At 49.6% G+C, this 20,905-nt stretch overlaps 1 protein-coding gene across 9 annotated transcripts in view; it reads right to left on the bottom strand.

Annotated features, from left to right (window-relative positions):
• The window catches only part of magi2a (membrane associated guanylate kinase, WW and PDZ domain containing 2a), a 181,203-nt gene that overhangs the window by 127,160 nt on the left and 33,138 nt on the right, over positions 1-20,905 (bottom strand). For 8 of the 9 annotated variants that reach the window (XM_056424401.1, XM_056424400.1, XM_056424399.1 and 5 more), the window contains exon 2: positions 5,742-5,858. In XM_056424401.1, coding sequence (XP_056280376.1) covers positions 5,742-5,858 — 117 coding nt within the window. Of the gene's footprint in view, positions 1-5,741; positions 5,859-7,163; positions 7,239-20,905 lie in introns of those variants that run through there. The other variant, XM_056424402.1, reaches the window with a different exon arrangement.

Consider the following 20,905-nt stretch of genomic DNA (forward strand, 5'->3'; position numbering starts at 1 on the left):
CGGTAAAGTGGCGCCATTCGAGTTCAGGTTGCAAATGAATTTGAATTTTTTTTTTTTAAAGGAAAAAGTTTGTTCATTAAATATTTCTCTCCCTCTCTCCCTCCATCCCTCCATCTCTCGCTCTCTCTCTCTCGCTCTCTCTCTCAGATCATGACAGCCAAGACGATGCCGGACGTTCCCACGGCGACCGCAGGTGTTGCGTCTATGTACCGTTACTAGACAGACGAGGGCAGAGGAAGGCCGGAGTTTTGGAGGGCGGGGGTAGGGGGTGTGTGGGGGTGTGTGGGGGGGGAGAGTCTTTGTGAGATGGCGGCCAGTTAGGGAGCAGATTTCACACTTCCCCCTCCGCCACGTCTGTGGGGGGCGTCCGCCGACGAGCATCGTGTCACGCTCGCCACGCGGCACGCCAACGTCTGTCAACCTCTCCCTCACCTCCAGCTCACACACACACACACTGATGGTTGATTGGTTATTTTTGTATTATTCCGAGCTCATGACGTCGAGGAGTTCTTCCAGCCGCCGTGCGTTCGAGTCCCATCAACCCGCCGAGCAGCAGCCGGCGCCGGCACTGCGTCTCTACACTCGTCTCCAATCGCGGAAAGAAGTAGGCAGAAGGAGGAGGAGGAGGAAGAGGAGGGGTACGGAAGGGGAAGAAAGAGAAAGTGGGCTGAGAGTTCGGAGAGGAGTCGAGCCTTTGAAGCAGGCGGGTGGTTGGAAACGGTTGCCATGGAAACCCCGCCCCGACCCTCCAATGAGTCGATGAGTAAGTGAGGGGAGATGAAAAAAGGGAACGGGGAGAGTCAGTGGAGGGACGACGGAGAGAGAGAGGGAGGTTTGGACTTGAAGGTATTTGTCCGATCTGGCTCACCTTCGTCGGAGGGAGGAAGACGAGGAGATCCATTGATATAAAACACAAACAAAAAGGTGTGTATTTTGTTGTTGAGTGAGAAACAATAACAAGTCCTCCTCTTCTCCTGAACGCCTCAATCTGCTCCTCATTCATCTCCACACTGGGGCCCAGCTCAGAGCTCCGCGGTGAGGCCCCCCCCCCCCCCCCTCTTACCGTCTCACACTTCTGCCGTTTATGAGGTTTCTCACCGAGACGCTAAATAATGCACCGGGGGAAGCTGTTAGTCTTTTTATTGTCCCGATGATTACACTCATCCATCAGACATCCGACTATTAAACAGAAAACGCAGACAAGCGACAAACTCGGAGCCGGGGGGGGACGCCGGTAACATCGTGGAGAGGCGCGTGATCTCACCGCTTCGGCGCCGATTGCAACGCCTTAAAAAAACACACAACAATAAAAACAGGTTGCAGCTCCAGAGAAAAGGAGGAAGACGAGCGGAGCCGGAGAGAACGAGCAACACGACTCACACACGGATGAATATTTCCCGCTGCGCCGTGAGACCCCGCGACGATCAAAGCGGCGGCGGCGAGTCTCTCGCTCGTTAGGTTAACAACATCCGCCCCGGACGTTAACACACACTCCACGCCCCTGCGGGCGGGCATCGGACTCCCCGTTACCTCGCCGCCGACAGCACCGCTTCCCGCCACCGGGGGCGCGTGTTGTTCACGCGCGTCGAGGCCAGAGCAAAACACGCGCGGGCGCGTTGAACCGGAGGAAAGTGCGAGCGCCGGCATGTTTTCCGTCTGGCGGCTTCGGGGACGATCTGTGATCCGTCTTCCCGCGCTGGCCGAGCCGGCCTCAGAGGAGCCGGCGCGGCCGCGTGTTTACCAGAAGAGGTTCTTCTCTCTCGACAGTCAGCGGTGGATTATGTTTTTGACATCGCGTCATTTAGCCGACGCTTTTATCCAAAGAGACTTAAGATAAGTGAATTCAACAAACTCAGAATGACAAGAAAGTTAAATTTCTTCACAAAAATACCATAAATAATACTATAAGTACTACCATAATTAATACCATATACCATAAGTACTACCAAAAGTACTACCATGAGTACTACCATGAGTACTACCATAAGTACTACCATAAGTACTACCATAAGTACTACCATAAGTAATACCATAAGTACTACCATAAGTAATACCATAAGTACTACAATAAGTACTACCATAAGTACTACCATAAGTACCATAAGTACTACCATAAGTGCCATAAGTACTACCATAAGTACTACCATAAGTACTACCAAAAGTACTACCAAAAGTACTACCATAAGTACTACCATAAGTACTACCATAAGTACTACCATAAGTAATACCATAAGTAATACCATAAGTACTACCAAAAGTACTACCAAAAGTAAAAGTACGACCATAAGTAATACCATAAGTACTTCCATAAGTACTTCCATAAGTACTACCATCATTAAGTGCCATTCATTTGTTTTCAATTGCTTTTCGAAGAGTACGTGAAACTAGCCGACAGGAGAAGGTGATGCAAGCTGTGGACTCTGCTTCCTATTCATAGATAAATAGATATAAATAATAAAACGTCACTAAGTATCCGTTAAAGAGCGACGGGTGTGTGAGGCCGTTAGAGAAGGTCAAGAGAACCGGACGGAGCCCTCTTCACCTCTTTACCTGCAGCGGAGCTCATCATCATCGTCATCATCGTCTCCGTTACCGCCAGACGGCCGAAAACGGGCACTGCCCTTCACGAAGGGCGTCACGGTGTGTGTGTGTGTGTGTTGGAAGGACAAACAGAAAGGCATCGAGAGGAGGAAACGCATCAAATGAATACATGTTCAGTTACATAATCCTGATGATCTTCATATCTTGTTTTTCAACGCATATTCATTTCCAGAGGCACTGCGCTCATTTATGTTTCATCTTTGGAGGGGGGGGGGGAGGGAACACGAGAGACACCAGTGTTTTGAATCTTTCAGTCGATGTGGCCTTTAAGTTATTTACTCCAGAAGTCTTTACACTCGAAGTACAACGAGTTCAAATACTTTAAACTGTTTTCAAATTATTTAAAGTTTCTCCCCGCGGCTCTGGAGGCGTAGAGGGGACGAGCCGCCTCGGACCTCTGGAAGTCAGCTCATAGAAATATGTATATTTCATTGCCTTATTTTGCAGTTCAATTCGACCTAAATAATTCAACCGATCTCCACCGGTGTCGAGCACTTCGCCGTCTATACACACACACACACGCGGCGGATTCCTCTCCGCTCTCCGTCAAATCCGTGTGGATTACCAGCCGATCGGCCTGGTTTCACATGGGCTCAGGCTATTAACACTTTGACCTTCGATTTCAACCAGGCAATTTGTCTGAGAGCTGGCCCCGCCTCAGACGCTCCGCCTCAGACGCCCCGCCTCAGACGCCCCGCCTCAGACGCCCCGCCTCAGACGCCCCGCCTCAGACGCCCCGCCTTTGACGCTCCGCCTCAGACGCCCCGCCTCCAACGCCCCGCCTCAGACGCTCCGCGTCCAACGCCCCGCCTCCAACGCCCGGCCTCAGACGCTCCGTGTCCAACGCCCCGCCTCCGAAGCCCAACGCCCCGCCTCAGACGCTCCGCGTCCAACGCCCCGCCTCCAACGCCCGGCCTCAGACGCCCCGCCTCCAATGCCCCGCCTCAGACGCCCCGCCTCCAACGCCCCGCCTCAGACGCCCCGCGTCCAACGCCCCGCCTCAGACGCCCCGCCTCAGACGCCCCGCCTCCAACGCCCCGCCTCAGACGCTCCGCCTCCAACGCCCCGCCCCAGCCTCAATAGCTCTCCCGCTGCCCGCCAGCCTCCGTAGAGAAGCGCTCTCTTCCTCACCCCTCAAGGGCTTCGCTTACATTTCTTTGATGATCTACTTCAGATCCATCGTGTAGAATTCTCTTCTTCTCCCTCCAACTAAGATGTACCACTTGTCAGAGATCTCACCGGGGATCCCTCCGTGTATCTTCATCAGCGCGCTCCATCTTCTCTTTTGCCTACTTGGTGAAAAAGACAATCCCTCCACACGGTTTCTCCACACATGGGTCAAAGCCCTAAAGTGCAGCTGCTATTCAAAGGATCGAGATCTGGATGGATACTCGATCGCAGGTAGCTGACCTTTCACGTTGCCGGGCAGATACTGGTTCCCAGTCACGTGACACTGCGAGCCGGATCTCTTTCAAATGAGATCCGACTGCGGTTTATTAAGGTGTGTCAACGAGCCCAACGAGAGTTATTCCATGCAGCACACTTTTTAATCACCCAGGATCTTTGACCTAGAATCCAAATCTAGACCCTGGAGGTCTGAAACACATTCAACGTTCTTGGTACCCCGACAGGGTTCCTGGGTTCCCCTGTAAAACCTCCTGCGGACGAGGGCTGGACGGCTTCAACTATCACCGTTTAAAAAATACATTTAAATAACTAAACTACACACAGATGTGAACGAGTCGACCACTAAAGCCCGGATCCATCCGTCAGGTCCGATATGAAGCGCTTCACACGCGGCCAGTTCTGTTCCTGACCGCCGCGCTGAGGCCCATTGTTGAAGCTTCATCAAAGGTGTCTCTCTCTCTTCCTCTCTCATCCATTTACTCATGTGCCTTTCATAGTCTGTGTCCCCCCCTCCCCCCTTCCCTTTTGTAACTCTCCCCCCTCTATTTGTTCCCCCATTTGTTCTCCCTCTTTACTGTTCACCTCTTTCTCTCTCTCTGTAATGCCTCACCGGCAGCGGCTCTGCGACTGGTTATCGGGGAGAAAATTACACTTCTGGTGCAAGCAAACAAATAGGTGCCCCCCCCCAGCCCCCAGTCTCTCCTGCTGTATTCGGTTCAGAGAGGGAGGCTCCTGGCCTTGAAGAATGCCCCTCCATTAAGGATCCAGAGGAGAGTTAGCCAACAGACAGCTGGGCCTAATGGCACGACGGGGCTAATGCGGAGTACACACTCGCTACACACAGATAAACACACCCACACACCCACACACACACACGCTTTCCTGATAAATCCCCCCAAATCGTCAGCGCTGTTTGTCTGCTCGACCGTGTGATGCCTAATTGAAGACACAGAGCTGCATTCAGCGCTCGATTCTGGAGAATTGAACTTCCAGACGAGCTAAACCAACAACACCACAGCGGCTAATTGATTAGCGCCACGAAACCGGAGTTCGGGGGGGGCTTGGAAGTGGAAAGGGAGCATCTCATCGCTCCCTCGCGGCGGACACTTGATCCGACGCCTGCTGCGCTCGTTGTTATCGGGCCTGATACATGTTCGAATGCTATATCCAGCATTTAAAAACTGATTCGGCAGAGAAAACAGATTATAAAAATAAATAAAAAAGGTAAATATAGAAGCTAAAGCTGCAAAAAAGAAAAGAAAAAGTGAACCTCCGGCTGGAGATCACAACAAATGATAATGAAACTTAAAGCAACGCCACTGTGTTCCCGTGCAGCCGGGCGGGTCGTTACTCAGCGTCGCCGGAGCAGCGTGCGGTGAGTACTCAGTCATTAGCTGGCGTAGCATAGAGGTGCTAATCTATATGATAATGTTAGCTCCATAGGACACTTCAAACCGCATCCAAACCGCTCCGGGTGACGTTCTGGCGCTGTAAAAGAAACTATCTGCAGATCGGGTTTGCACAGACGATCGACATTTGTTCGGCTTCCTCGTCCCAACAGAACGAGGACGCGAGGCGTCGGCTGCGTGTCATCACGTCGTTTGGTATTTGCAATTATGGCAGCGGACGAATGAAACCAGACTTTGACGCGGGAGCCTCGAGAGGGGCTTCGCTCGAGGAGGTGAGACAGGGTGAGGAGGTAGGAGGTAGGAGGGGGGGGAAAGGTGACTCACAGGGGACGGTGCGGAGGTAGAGGTTGTCCCGGATGGTCTGCTGCAGCTCGTGGTCCACCGAGCCCTTCTGGAAGCGCAGGTTGAGGTAGTGATGCAGGTCCTTGTCGATCACGCCCCCTGGAGGAACACAAGGGACGGAAGTCAGTAATCACACACACACTCAATCACTCTGACATGGGAGGCTGTATTTCCTTCCCCTCCTGTGGAAGCGGAGCAATGGTTGGAGGAGAAACAACCGACTCAGCCCCGGATCAGAAGCAGGACAGCTGGGTGTGTCCACAAATAAATCGACTCGCTCGGATTTTCTGTGCAGCTTCCAAAAAACTCACTGCTGCGACGAATGACCCAGAAATCCCGAGAAAAAAAAGAAAGAAAACTATTTGAATGTTGCCAAATCTCCGCAAACAAACACAGCCGACACTAACGAACGCGCCCCTCCCCCGGAGGCAGCATCCGTCAGGCGCAGCCGCCGATTGGTGGAGGTGTTAATTGGAGCTGTGGCCAAACACGTGTGGAGAAATGTCCACATATAAATCACCGGCGGACTCCCCCGGGGGCTATTCTTACTTCCATTCTCTCCTCCCTCCCTTCCTCCTCCCTTCGCTCCCTTTTCCTCTCTCGTGCCTCTTACATCACTCCCAGTTCTGGGACTGGACTTGCACTTTAAAAACCAGTCGACGTCGCTGGCTCAGCGGGACGGGAGACCGAAAGGGATGGAAGGGGCGACAGAGGGATGGATGGAGGTGAAGACGGAAGGCAAGGACGGATCCCCAACCGCAAAAAATACTCCTTCTGTCTGCTCACACATCAAATGGAGAGGAAGGACAGGTCGGATGGAGGGGGGGGGAGGGGGGTACTTAAGAGATTCCTCACGGTGCCGCTTTAACCAACACACACACACACACACACACGTGTGCGCGCGCTGAGAAGACATTCATCTAACCTTCAACATCCTCTTCTACAAAGCGGCAACTTGGCACGGTGCCACATAGCAATTACCCCCCCCCTCACCCCCATCCAAACATGTTATGCTGGGAGAGGTGCACGTGTGTACATAGCGCGCACGTGCGTCTGCAGGACAGACCCGTCACCTCCGCGGAGACAGGAGGATGACACGTCCATTAAAGACAAAATAATTACAACAGAGTTCGGAAGTGTCATTGGGTGATGTATTATTTGGCACATTCTCTCGTGCACGCACGCACACACACACACGCGCACCATCCAGCCTTAATCCATCAGAACTAATTCGCTGCATTGTGAGCGCGCGGGGCTGGATGAGTCAAAGGCGCCGCGCGAGCAGCCAATTACACATTAGCATGAGAACGGAAGCAAAGCCACATGAACGTGCGTCCTGACAAGGTGAGCACACGCACACGCACACGCGCACACACACACACACACACACACGCTAAATGGCACCTCTTGCGCGGACAGCGGTGGAGCAGCCGGTTCAGCTCTCTCTCTCCCTCTCTCTCCCTCTCTCCACAGGTTTTGTGATGCAAATAGTCTCCGCTGGATGGAAAATCTTGCGCCGGAACTTGTGTCGTCGGTGTCCCTCTCTCCCCCCCCCCCCCCACACCTCCCTCCCGGTAGAGTCCTGTCCCTCAGGTCCACCCCCCCGCCACCCCAACAAAAAAAAAAGTCTCCGTCTGCCCTAGATCCAGCCAGCCAGCCCGGGATCCAGTCTCCTCTCTCCGCATGCGCTCCACCGCGTGGAGGGGATGGAACAGGAGAGAGCGGGAGAACGAGCGACCGAGAGACACCGAGGCAAACGAGAGAGAGTGTGTGAGAGGGAGAGAGAGCGGGAAAGGGGCGAACTGTGTGTGTGTCGCTGCGAGTGAGATAGAAGCGCGGCTCTGGGGACCAGTCTCACAGAGATCCCTTTTTTTCTCCTCTCTTGGATCCCTCCAGGTTCTCAGGTCCTACAACGCCCCCTGTCTGCAGCACGGGGCACTGCATCTGCTTTACATGCCGCCCCCCCCCCCTATTGCATCCGCATGGCCTGGATCTGACCGTCCTCCACCAGCAACAACCACGTGGGGGAAACACACACACAGACACACACACACAGACACAGACACATGCACACACACGTAATTAGTTTGCGTTTGTTGACTCCCAACTCTTCTCCTCCGTCTCGAACGTTTGCCCTGTCCGGTGATGCAACCTTTCCATTGGTCCTCCCTCTTCTCCTCCTCCTCCTCCGGCAACGACATCATCTACTTCTTTCCTTCACTCGTGCGCTTGTTCAGACATTCAAGACACACACACAGCTTTGTTTTTTGGAGCCACTACACCGCCGTGGAGCTGAGAACATGTCAGATTGTCTGGCTGTTACATCACACGAAACACCGGAGAGAAAACAGCGTGTGTGCAGACGCTCGCCATCTTCATAGGACGTGTGATGAGAAGTCGAGGTGGGTGGGTAGAGAGAGAGAGAGAGAGACATCAGGTACACCTTGGTAGTACCGAGTTGGACCCTTTCGCTTTCTGCCCTGATTCTTAATGGATTCAACAGGCTGGAAACATTAGTCAGAGATCGTGGTCCATGTCGAGATGACATCATCGAATCTATGGCGAGCATCTCCCCGTTCCACCACAGCCCAAAGCCGCTCCGTCAGATGGAGATCTGGTGCCCGTGGAGGTTGTTTCTGTAGCGTGACCTCATCGTGGTGGTTGGCAGTGACGAAGACTCAAACTGTCTGCGACCAAACATCCATTTTGAATTCCTTCCCCCTCCTGATGCTCGGCTTCATGCCGACACGCATCCGACGGGCGTACCTAATAAAGTGGACAGCTGAGGGAGCCGGAAGCAGAGCATTGTTCAGTTGTTTGATAAACGACTCAAAATCGTTTACATTTCAAATCAAATAATAGGGCTAAATTGTATTTGATTGAAATCGTATAACAATGTGGAAAAATTAAATGAATGAAAAACACAAGTTTAACTTTTCCCAAATTGTTCCTGCTACATTGACTGATCTGTGAAAGACATGCCGGAGCTTCATATTTAGGATTTAAATGATTAGCTTTACCAATTGTGCTTCTCCTCCCACCATCAACAAACTGCCCTCCCTCCCTCTCTCTCTCTCTCTCTCTCTTTCTCCAGATGGTTGGACCAGCATCATTGTTGCCGTGTTCAGCAGGTGTCGTGATTCCCCCGGGAGGCCGGCAGAGTCAGAGAGAGTTAGAGAAAGAGAGTCAGGGAGAGAGTCAGAGAGAGAGAGAGTCAGAGAGAGAGAGTCAGAGAGAGTCAGAGAGAGAGAGTCAGAGAGAGAGTCAGAGAGAGAGAGAGAGAGTCAGAGAGAGAGAGAGAGTCAGAGAGAGTCAGAGAGAGAGTCAGAGAGAGAGAGAGAGTCAGAGAGAGAGAGAGTCAGAGAGAGAGAGAGAGAGAGAGAGAGAGAGAGAGAGAGTCAGAGAGAGAGTCAGAGAGAGAGAGTCAGAGAGAGAGTCAGAGAGAGAGAGAGAGAGAGAGAGAGAGTCAGAGAGAGAGAGAGAGTCAGAGAGAGAGTCAGAGAGAGAGAGAGTCAGAGAGAGAGAGTCAGAGAGAGAGAGAGAGTCAGAGAGAGAGAGAGAGAGAGAGAGAGAGAGAGAGTCAGAGAGAGTGTCAGAGAGAGAGAGTCAGAGAGAGAGAGAGTCAGAGAGAGAGAGAGAGAGAGAGAGTCAGAGAGAGAGAGAGAGAGAGAGAGAGTGTCAGAGAGAGAGAGTAAGGGAGAGAGAGAGAGTCAGAGAGAGAGAGTCAGAGAGAGAGAGAGAGAGTCAGAGAGAGAGAGAGTCAGAGAGAGAGAGAGTCAGAGAGATTTCTGCAGCGTTGACTTGTGTCTGCACACTCTTGAGCCCAAATGTGAGCTCAGATTACATGAGGTGTACTTTATTCATCCCCACGGGGGATTCCTTTGTTTACAACATACACAATACGATGAAATAGCCGAGCATATGACATTTAAGAATGTAAACAATAAAGGAAATGAAAAGTCTATAAAGTACACAGGGTTTGAATCGGTAGACACATCGCTGCACGGCGTTGCTTTTCGATTGACGCGTGTATCTAAAACACACAGGCTGTGTCTACTACCGGACACTTTACGAAGTACACTGCAATATAGTGCACTGACATCTGTGGTGCACTGCGTCGCTGATAAGTGCCGTCTCAAATGGAACACTTACGTTCACCACTTGGCGAAAGTGATGTACGCAAATCTGCTCGCGATACACGCGAAACTTAAAGTGACAAAATGAAGCACTTCTTGCCCTCTTTGTGTCCCTTGTTGACCCCTTTCTCCACCCCATGTGGAAACTGCGATACCTCCACAATCGCGGCAGGAGCCTCCGTGGTCGACCGCGTGTGCTACCGTCGCCATCTCGTCCGCCATTGTTTTAGAAATAAAATGAAAAGCTGGCGAAAGGGCTCCTCCTCTTCCGCCACGTAGCCAAGATGGCGCCCGTTTAGGGCGAGTAGTGTCCATCGTTTTACGCTACATGTTTTGCCCGTTTGCAGTGCGCCATCCGGGTACTTTCAGTGCACTGAATTCTGCTGGTTTTGTCAGTGTGGCGCCCTAAGCACTGAAAGTCAGTGTTCCAAGTGCTCAAGTGTCCGGTAGTAGACACAGCCCCAGAGAGACACGAAGACTTCATAAGTCACAGAGTAGCTTTATAACGATGCGAGTGTGTGTGTGTGTGTGTGTGTGTGTGTTTAAGTCAGCAGACAGCTGTTTGGATAATCAGACTCATTAAAATATAAGTATGGGCTTCCAACCTCTGCAGTTCCACCACCCGCCAACACACACATGCACACACACACACACACACACACACACACTGTGCTCTGTTGATAAGTCCACAACCGACGAGTATGATGGCATCAACTCTGTGGTGAAATCCATAAAAAACAACTGGCTTTTAGACGGGTTTCCGGTTGAGTTTGAAGGACCTGCCACTGAGGAGGAAAAGCCCAAAAGTAAACTCAGTATTTTAGAAGTCAAACAGCTCCTGTAGATTTGATTTACACAGAAAGAAACGCGAGTTGCCTTTTAAGATCTCTCTCTCTCTCTCTCCAGCTCTCTCTAGAGCTCTCTCTCTCTAGCTCGCTCTCTCTCTCTCTATCTCTCTCTCTCTAGCTCTCTCTATCTCTCTCTATAGCTCTCCGAGCCCCTCAGGTGATGACGTGGCGCGCCTTCCTTCTGTCGCTTTAAAGCCGGCCATCTCCAGTTCGCACATCGCCATGGCGATCCACTCGGCACCACCAGCTGCCTGAAGCAGAACCCGTCTCCCGGCCCGGTCCGTTTTCATCAATACACGCCGTGATATGTGCCGAAGGCCGGGTGAGGACTTCTGTGGAATCTGTTAAACAGGTTTTTTTTCTGTATAACATTACAAAACATATGAGAACTCGCCTGCCGCCACCGAGGAAAGCAAATTATCTAAATTGAGGAGGTAAAATTGTGGGTACCACGATAGAAATTGTGCAAATCTTAAGAGAAGATGGATTTCTATTGTAGGAGTCCAATTATGGAACAACGTTAAAATGGATATAAGAATGGTCCACTCATTTTTGGTTTTCAAAAGGATTATTTATAAAACAATTGTTGAGGGTTATAAGTGTGATTGAAACATATGCAAGATGTATTTGTATATATATATAAAATAAAATATATACTTTTTTTCTTTATCAGTTTCTTTATTTTATATACATTTTCTGATTTATTTAATTATAATAATTCAGGATAGGAATATATAAGCATGTGTTGCTTCTACCTATACCTTTTCAGTCTTTCTGTTTTGTATATTATATAGAATAATATTGTATTGTATTGCAATGATTGACTGAATAAAATATGCAACAACAACAAATAAGCATTTACTACCCAGGAACTCACACAATAAACAACCCTGACTCTCCCTGTAATCGTCATTTCCTCACATATGTTATAAATCACCCGGACCCCCCACAGAGGTAACGTCTCCAAGACCCGACTCTAACGCCGCTTTGCTTTTTGGGTTTCCGATTCATACGCCGACCTCGTCTTTCAAACTGGATTCGGCCATTTCCGCAATCACTGCCGCTATTTTCCGGCGTAAAAAAGAGAGAGGTAATACCTAAGCTCTCTACTTTGGAAGTCAGATTTCGACATATTGCTTAGGGGGGGGGGGGGGGGGGGGGCACCGCCAGCAGACAGCTCAAAGAAAAACTCGATCTCCACAGCATTTCTTCCCAATCTGTATCCATCCGGTTATTCATGGTTATTATTTCTCCGAACTATCACGGTGTAAAATGGTGCCAAATATGCAGGTTTCTGCATCCCGTGATCAAGACTACGCAGACGAGGGCTTCTCTCAACTCTCAGAGGATCGAGAATCAGACAGATGCCGTTTGAATTCACGTCTTTAGTCACCACGATGGGATGATGAAACGTCGGGTGAGAAGCAGCAATTAACAGCTCTTTAGTTACAGTTACACTTCTTCAGTTAATGAGGTCGTTCACTACGTTCACCTGCCGGAGCTCTTACTGACGTTAATGCATCGCACGGGATTAACATCGTCCACGCCGATATATATACTTTGTTATTTTAAATCTGGAAAGCTGGGAACCTGAAGATTGATTTGAGATGCAGCTCAGCCAGAAATAGACTCATGGGGCGTTCCAGCAGCTCTGGGGTTAATACCATTCGTTCAACATTTGTTGAGGTGCTAAATTTAACCGTTGAGCGTGAACCGAAATAGTAAAAACGCCCTCCGCAAAATCTAAAAAGAACAGCACGGGGTAGACTGCGTTGTGATTCGGTATGAAAACACGACATCCGGAAAGTTTTATAAGAATCGGATGGTTCACTTCTAGAAACTGTAGCTCGACATTGTGAACACACCTGGGAGAGTCGAGTGAGCCTGGGGTCACCCTAAAGGTCACAACAACACCCTTCTCAATCATGTCCAATCAACTGAATTTAGCACAGGTGGACTCCAATCAAACATCTCAAGGATGATCAGTGGAAACAGGATGCACCTGAGCTACATTTTGAGTGTCATGGCAAAGGCTGTGAATACTTATGGACAGGTTATGTTTTCGTTCTTTATTTTTAACAGATTTGCAAAAATTTGCAAAAAACAGTTTTCACTTCGTCATGATGGGTTGTTGTGTGTAGAATGTTGAGGAAAATAATGAATTTAATCCATTTTGGAATAAGGCTGTAACATAACAAAATGTGGAAAAAGTGAAGCGCTGTGAATACTTTCCGGATGCACTGTATATATTTGTATTAACTATAACTCCCGATGATTCGAAGGAAACGTGGAGGCCCGCTCTGACGACCTGGAGCTTAAAGAGGTGATGATTAGCACGGAGAAGGAGAGAGAGAATGAAGCCGAGGCATCTGGGGGGGGGGGGGGGGGGGGGGCAAACGAGACGGAGAGAAGACGACCAGAGAGAGAGAAGCTGGGAAGGACCACAGGTCGATATGTCGTGTCTTAATTAGGCTTATATTTAAAAAAAGGCAGAGTCTGCATCCCGTAATGGAGCCATCAGGAGACGAGGAGAGTTTAATTATAATATTTTTAGTCTGCACAGACTTTATTTGGCCCCACCAAAAGTATATTTGGTGTTATAAATGTGACTAATAATCTAATACCATTGTCCCTGACACTTGATCCAGCTGTAGACACCGTATCAGAGTCAGAGCGTCTCCATCAAGATGTCCCCGTGCGTCTCCATCTCCGTCAAGAGACCAGAGACGCCGAGTGACGGTCGGCCGACTCGGAGTTAAAAGAACACAATTTATAACCGATGGGGTTGGGAGCTACTGGGCGAGCCATAATGGCCGCCGCCGGGCTTCCTCCTCAGCACCGGCGCGGCTCCTCGTTACACCGCGGCCGGTTTAATCGAACCAACCCGATCGGAGCCCGAGATCGGCAATCGCCGGTTACAGAAGCTAATCGAGGAAAGATTAAAAAACGTTCCTCGCCGGATCACACTTCGCACATCCCACACGCCACATGTATCCGCGCTGTTTATCACGCCGTGTGAACGTTTCCTCAGCCGGCGTAATGGGATCAAGGAGCCGCTGGATATTCCTCTTTAATTACCTCCTAATGAACTGTGACATGCGGCGGGGGAGGGGAGGGGAAGTGTCGATGAAATATTTGCTTGGGATTACATTTTAAAGAGGGGGGGGGGCAGAAGGCCTGTACAGTGATGATGATGACACACACACACAGGTGATGCAACCTCTCCATTTGTCCTCCCTCTTCGCAACGCAATCTTCTTCTTCCCATCACTCGTGTGCTTGTTCAGACATTCGCAAGTTCAAAACACACAGCTTGTTTTTTGGGAGTTACGAGTTATTGCTCTCACACACACACACACTCAAAGTAGCCGCCACACACAGCCAATCACGGCAAAACTTCAACAACAACATTTCCCCCTCGCCCAATTGCATTTGGCCGCCCGACTCTAGACCAGTTTACCGAGCAGAGCGGAGGACTGTTTCTGAGTTAACGCCCCCCCCCTCATCAGAATGCCTTTTACAGCCAGACCAATACATTGCGAGATCCCCCAGAGAGTTCACACCACACACTCAGCCGCCACGGGCTCTCTGGATGAGAGCTTCTGGAGGGGAAGCGCAGACGAGAAGCTGCCGTGTGTGTGTGTGTTTTGTGTGTGTGTGTGTGTGTGTATCCTCTGAGGTAATCAGCCTCGTCAGGTCGGATCTCAACAGGATTTCACCATGAATCCATCCACAGCTCGCTCCTCTCTCTCTCTCTACGGGGGCGAGCGTATCAGTAGCTAAAGCGCCGCTCGCTGAGGAACTTTTGTTGAGGCCGGTGTGTTGGGAAGCCCGAACGCTGCAGCATTTGTGTGTATGAACAACGGGTTCAGTGCCCGAGTGCGATGGGAAATGAGTCTCTGAGTGAGAACGACACACAGAACCAGCAACTCACATTTTCTTTCCATTTTTTTCTTGTTTCTTCCGTCTTTGAAAATCCAAAAAAAAGACTGCTGGTGATTAAAAGCCGTTTGTTCATTTCCAGCTCCACGTTGGATCAAACTCAAACTTTCTGCACGCCTAATCCAGCGCGGTAAACATGGCGGAGCTCCCCCGCTTGACACGTGTCACACATGCGGTCAGCTTCTTCCTGCTCACGTCACCGTGCGAGTAAACGGCTGATCATCCAGGTCAAACCCTCTCCGTGCAGCCGGTCAACCATCTCCACCCCGAAGCGCGGCCCCGCCCACTGCACTGGAGTCAACGCCCACATGAACAGGCTGCTGGGGCAGGAAGAGCGTGAGCAGAACTCAAAGCCAGCGGATCTTCTCTCAGAGGGAAAGTTTTTCTTCAAGTTTCCTTCAACAACAAAAAATCTCCTCGCCGCCTTTCTGGGAGCTTCCTTCCCGTTGCTCCGTCACTTCACCGCTGCCTCCCACCTGACATTGATGCTATTTTAATGAATGCTATATTTGGTTAAAAGGCTCTTTTATTTTATTTTGGGGGGGGGGAGGGGGCTCCATTGGAGCAGAGAGCTGCAGATGGAAGCGGTGACATGATTAAAAAGAGGAAAGCAGGTATAGTCATGTTGAGCCTTTCTTTTTTGGATTCTCTCTTTAATATATGCATTAATATAGTTTCTTTGGGTATTTCGAGAGCAGATTCAAATTATGCAACGAACGAGTAAGTGTAAAAGTACTTCCCATTGTACAGACGGGAGGACTTTGACCTTTGAAGTCTTTTCTAAAGACCCGAGGGATTAACAGAAGGGACCCGTTGATGTCTGGCTCTAAAATCCAGAGAGGTAACGATTACCTGTAAAGGCCTCGAATAGAGCGAGAGAAGAAAAAAGAACAATAAATAAAAACAACTTTGAAACGGGCCGGTCCATCCCCCGATGGTGCGTCGCAGCTCATTGACTTTTCCTGCAGGGTGAAAAGAGGTTAATTACAATCGGCGCCGCGGTCAGCGCCGCGCACTCGAGCGGAGGCGGCGAGAGAGGCCGAACACCTCGGGGCGCAGAGTCGAGGCAACGGAAGAAAAAAAAGAAAAAAACGAAAGCGGAGTTTATTTGTTGCCGTCGTCTCGAGGACAATTTCGATTCCGCTGAAGGGTCGGCGCCGGAAATTGACCTCGGGTTGAAGTGCTTCGATGAAAACAGAAGCCGCGGCTGGTCTGTGGCGACCCGGTTATTGTCTAGGACTCCACGAAGCGTTTGATTTTCTTCTGGAGGGCGAGAGAGAGAGAGAGACAGAGAGAGAGAGGGCATTGCTGGGCAAACGGCACTCGACACGAAGGCTTCCGTGACTTGGCGAGCAGAGGAGGAAGGACCTCTCGCCCTCCGCTCCGAGTGTCGGCCGTTCTGTCGGCTTCATTTTCTCAGCCTTTAAAAACTCGCCACATTTACGACGCCGGTATTGAAACCAGACTTTTTTTTTTTTTTAAAGACACCGCTGATGGAAACTCATCGGCAGATTAACGGAACACCAAAGCCGTGCTTTCATGTTTGCGAGTCATTCCGTCATCTTCCGCGCACCAAGCGGGGGAGATTGCACCCGTCAAGTCCCATCACTGTTGCATGCTGGTCCGCGGAACCCGAGTCGCTGAAGGCTGCAGACGACTCAAACTCCCACGGACAGCTCCATCGACCGCGTCGCCAGCATCTCCCTCCCAACAGACAACTTGGTTTTATTTTATTTTATATGCAGTCTTGCGGAGACACGACCCCCCCCCTCCCCAGCGCGACATGCGATCGAGTCTCCGGCTCGGACGCGACTCCTTGGACTCCCCAGTTTATCAGCATCAGTGTCAAACAGTCATATTACTTCCAGTGCCTGAGGCCAGCGAGCTGCCAGGACTTGACCCCTGACCTCTTTGCATTAGTCTCTTCTTCTTCGCCGATGTCCGCGGCGTGTGCGCCGGTTTCACTTTCAAGCGGGAGCGAAGCCAAAAGCTGCCAAGTAACAAATTGACCCTCCTCCTCCTCCTCCTCCAGAGAGGTTCATCAGCAAATAGCTCCCTAAAACCCAATCTCATTTACATGCAGATGAAATCAATATTGACGTGCTGCCAAAGCTCTCGTCCGCGTTTCGCCTAATTGACGCCGGCGTTGTTGCGTCGCTCGCGCGAGGTACGACTCTTGGCACGAGGCGCGCTCGCCAGAGTGAGCCGGCAGGAAGGCGGAGCGACCCCCTGAATCAAACCTCAAGCAAATGAAGTGATAGTGACACACGGATATATGAGAGACAGAGAGAGAGAGAGACATGATTCATTGGCGGGTGGGTGTGTGGAGAATACAGATCTCAAAGCCCCGTCGTCCCATCAGGACCAGGCATACGCACGGGAACAAAAACCAGCTCACAAAAGCACTTCAGCAGGTTTTTTTTTACTCTCCAATGATTCGGTTGTGTGCCTCCACCCACCTGTCATGTTGCAGATTACATCCAAAAATGCCAACGGATTGTTTTGTGGTAGTGTCACAATTTGCATGTGAATTCTTTGTGAGTTATGAAGCAGTTGAACTTTGAGCGCGAGTGGATATTTGTGCCAAATATGAAGAAATTCCTTTGGGATTTTCTTGACTGCGAAGCTGAATAAAGGTGCAGAGGCAACGGGGCAAATATATTAAATTTACAGTGTTAGAGCAAAAAAAAAAAAAAATTATTATGCTAGCATGGATGCTAACGCTGCCGGTCGGTCATACCAACAAAACTTATCGCGGGAGGTTTTTCTAATTATTTTTTGGTCTTTTTGTTGTTCATTCCTCTTTTTATTCCTCCTTTCCATTTGTAGTGTATTCTTAAAGTCCCATCTTGTTAATTTGTAAAAATCTAAATAAATATATAAAATAATAAAATAATCTTGGTCCAATCCGTATTTTGTGCCAATTAAAATATCTGCACTCACACATGTTGCTGAAACCGTTTCTACCAGATGAACGTGGCGATGCCGTTCTGTCAGCCGCACACCGAGCTTCGCCCTGAACATGTGCCGACACTTTGTTTCGGCACGCCGGTCTAATTGCCGCCTTCCTCAAATTGAGTTATCACCCAATTATCCGACAGACCGCTTCGGCGCGGCTCGCCACGAGGCATGTGATCCAATCACCAGCGATCTGCAGGTGACTGTCATTAGCTGAAGGAGCCGGAGGGACGTTGTCAAGCACACAACAATTAAGGTAAAACCGCCAATTAGTTTGATTCGGGCTGGCGGCGACGCGAAAAGAAAAGAAAAAAAAGCGTCTGAGCACATTTTCGAGTGCGGGCTGATGCACGTACGCTCTTGTAGCGAGAGGTTTATCACGCACTCGAGTGCGTGTCACGACGCTACACACTCGGTACAAATCTTGTTTTTTTGTCTCAATGAGCAAAAAGAAGAAAAAAAATGTCTTCCCGACGTGTGAAAATGCTCAAAAGCTGCAATTTTGTGAAAGTCACTTGCATAATAAGAATAATAAGAAGTGTGAGCCGCGCAGGCCGAGCGCCATTTCCTGTTTCAATCAGCCGGAACGCCCTCCTGCAACGCCGCTTATCTCGTGACTGACCAGAAATATATATATATAGAGTTCATAAAGTAAGACATTCACTGATAACAAATCCAAAAGACCACAAACTGATTTGAAACATCTTTTTTTAAAGAATATTAATCATCTTCAATCGATTAAATAACTACTTTATTAACCAATAGAGCAGTGGTCCCCCTGTGAAATACGTTTACAGCCAAGTAAAAATATGTAAAACACAGCGCTGGCCCATCAGTGTCGGATTTAGAATATAACATAGCCAATTAAGTTTATGAACTTACATTTAATTGAATATGTATTAAATAACTATTTTTAAAGGGATTTATTAATGGATACTAATTTTAAATATATTTTGGAAAAAATCTCACGTCCCGAGGGGTACGAGTACCCCCGTGTGAGGACGCATTAAAGGGTTAAGTGTTATTTCGAGTTTTCCGAAATATAAAACTGCAGACAATCTGCTCTTTAAGAAACGATTGCAAAGTAATTACTGCAGCGTCTGTCGAGCTTTGTAAAAAGTGCATCGTCATCATCGGCCGGCACGCCGCGGCGCATCGTTCACTCGCCGCCTGCTGTTCGCCGTCGACACACACCGACTCCCGGGCAGCCGCACAAATGGGTGTTTGGCTCGTGATTGATCGTCGAGTGAGACGCCTTCGCATTTCACCTCATTAGGAGGGAGCCAATCGCGTTGCATTAGTGTCGGTGCCATTGACACATTGCACCCCCCCCTCCTCCCCCACCGCCACAGTGTCAACAACTGAAGCTAAAGAGGGACACAACAACACTGCTCCCCCATTTATAGTGCTGAACGAATGTGTGGTTGGCTGGAGTGTGTGTTATGAGGAGGTAAGAGGTTATAAAAGAAGTTTAAAAAAGTGGATTAATATGAGGTTCTTCCTACGTTATCAATGACCCCATGACAGAGGTTGCTAGGAGACATTTGCAGCCCTGTCCAATCAGAAGCAGCGTAAACAACAGCGCACTGCCGCGGTACAAACAACTTTAAAGTCTTGTAAAAGCAGTTAGCGGGCTAACTAAAGGTGCGTTCACACCAAAAGCTAAACTATTTTTTCGCGTGACCGAATCTCATGAAAGGACAACGTACAGACGCGTGTGGCTGCGATAGATGCAATATTTTCCCGGGCGGCGCGTTCGGGGCGACGCGATGTGGGCGACGCGTTTCCAGCGGCGCAATTTTCGCCCCGAGTTGAAATATTTCAACTTTGAGGCGGTCATCTCGCAACTCGGGCCAATCGGCTCTCGAGTTCCGCTCTCGTAGCTGGAAGCGGAAGTCTTTCAGACGTCACAATAACTTCATGGGTGAAAGTGACCGAGCTGAGTGAGCCTCCGGGTGATGTCATGAACCCAAACACGAGGGCGTTAGTGTGTGGGATGTTCACAACAAGTATAAAGCAGAACTAGTGGTGAGTTATTCTGGTGGATGAAGGAGATGATAACGGTTTTTACGGAGATAAGCCCCACCCCTCGCGGAGCGTCTCGACGCTTATGGCGAGAACACGGCGAATGGTCGAGCGAGTAAACTCACGCGTTTTGGGCGACGCGAAAAAAAAGTTTCGCTTTTGGTGTGAACGCACATTTAGGCTATCAATGTTAGCCGTTAGCTCGCTCGGTCGCTAGCGGGAAAAAAGGCAGTTGGCGTGTGTCGGGTATAATTTAGTTTCTTAAATAATTGGAGGTAAAAAAGGAAATAACACGTAATAAATACCATCCAACTGGTTATTAAAAGGGCTAAAAGAAAATGTAAAAAAGTATATATATATATATATATTCTGATACATTTCCTTAAACACTCCTTGTTAGAGCAGAACTCCAGCTTCCGTCTCCGGCTGAGTGAAAGGTCGGCATATTATGGAGGCTCTTTGTAAATGTGCTTCACATTTTATGCGACTCCAGCACTGTTCCGAATATTAAGCACCTCTCTTCTGGAAACACACTATTGATTCTTCGGAGGGGAGTTTAGTCTTTTTCTCGTTTCTCCTGCTCGGCTCCGCAGCTCAAGTTAGAGATTTTTTTTAAAGGACAGCGCCCCCGAGTCTTTATTTGGGCTTCAGTGTCGTATTCAAGGACACATCAGCAGGGGGCAGATGTTTTCTGGGTCATTACGGGCTGTTTTTTGTTTCGTTTTTGCAACTCGTCTTCGTCAATACTCCAGCCGAGGCCACGGGAGCCGCAGAACACGATACACTCTGTCCGACCCACTTTCCTCCAAAGAGGTTTGATTATGCCCGCCGCCATCTTTTTTCTCTCCTTTTTATTACGGTGACCGATCAGATCGCGAACACGCGGGGTTGTTAGCGCACGCCATTAAACATTAATGCGAAGGCGGAGCGCCGCTCCTCGTCTCTGCATTTGTATTCCGGCCGCCGGCTGTGTGCCGGGGCCAAACTAATTCCTCTGCTTCGTGTTTTTTCCCGTTGCAGTTCTCCACCGCTTTCAGGTGAACGCTCATTTTTTTGCATGCAGGTGTGTGAGGCTGCATAAGCATGGGAGTCAGAGTGTGTGTGTGTGTGTGTGTGTGTGTGGGGTGGAGAAAGAGGACTGTGGCTCGTGACTGCCATCTATGGGGACCGACGGGCTCGGGTGATGTAGATCCTGCAGGCAGATAAAACGCAATCACACAGCGACTGCATGGCAATGA

This window comes from Pseudoliparis swirei, chromosome 10, assembly GCF_029220125.1.
Source record: "Pseudoliparis swirei isolate HS2019 ecotype Mariana Trench chromosome 10, NWPU_hadal_v1, whole genome shotgun sequence".
In the NCBI taxonomy this organism is placed as follows: domain Eukaryota; kingdom Metazoa; phylum Chordata; class Actinopteri; order Perciformes; family Liparidae; genus Pseudoliparis; species Pseudoliparis swirei.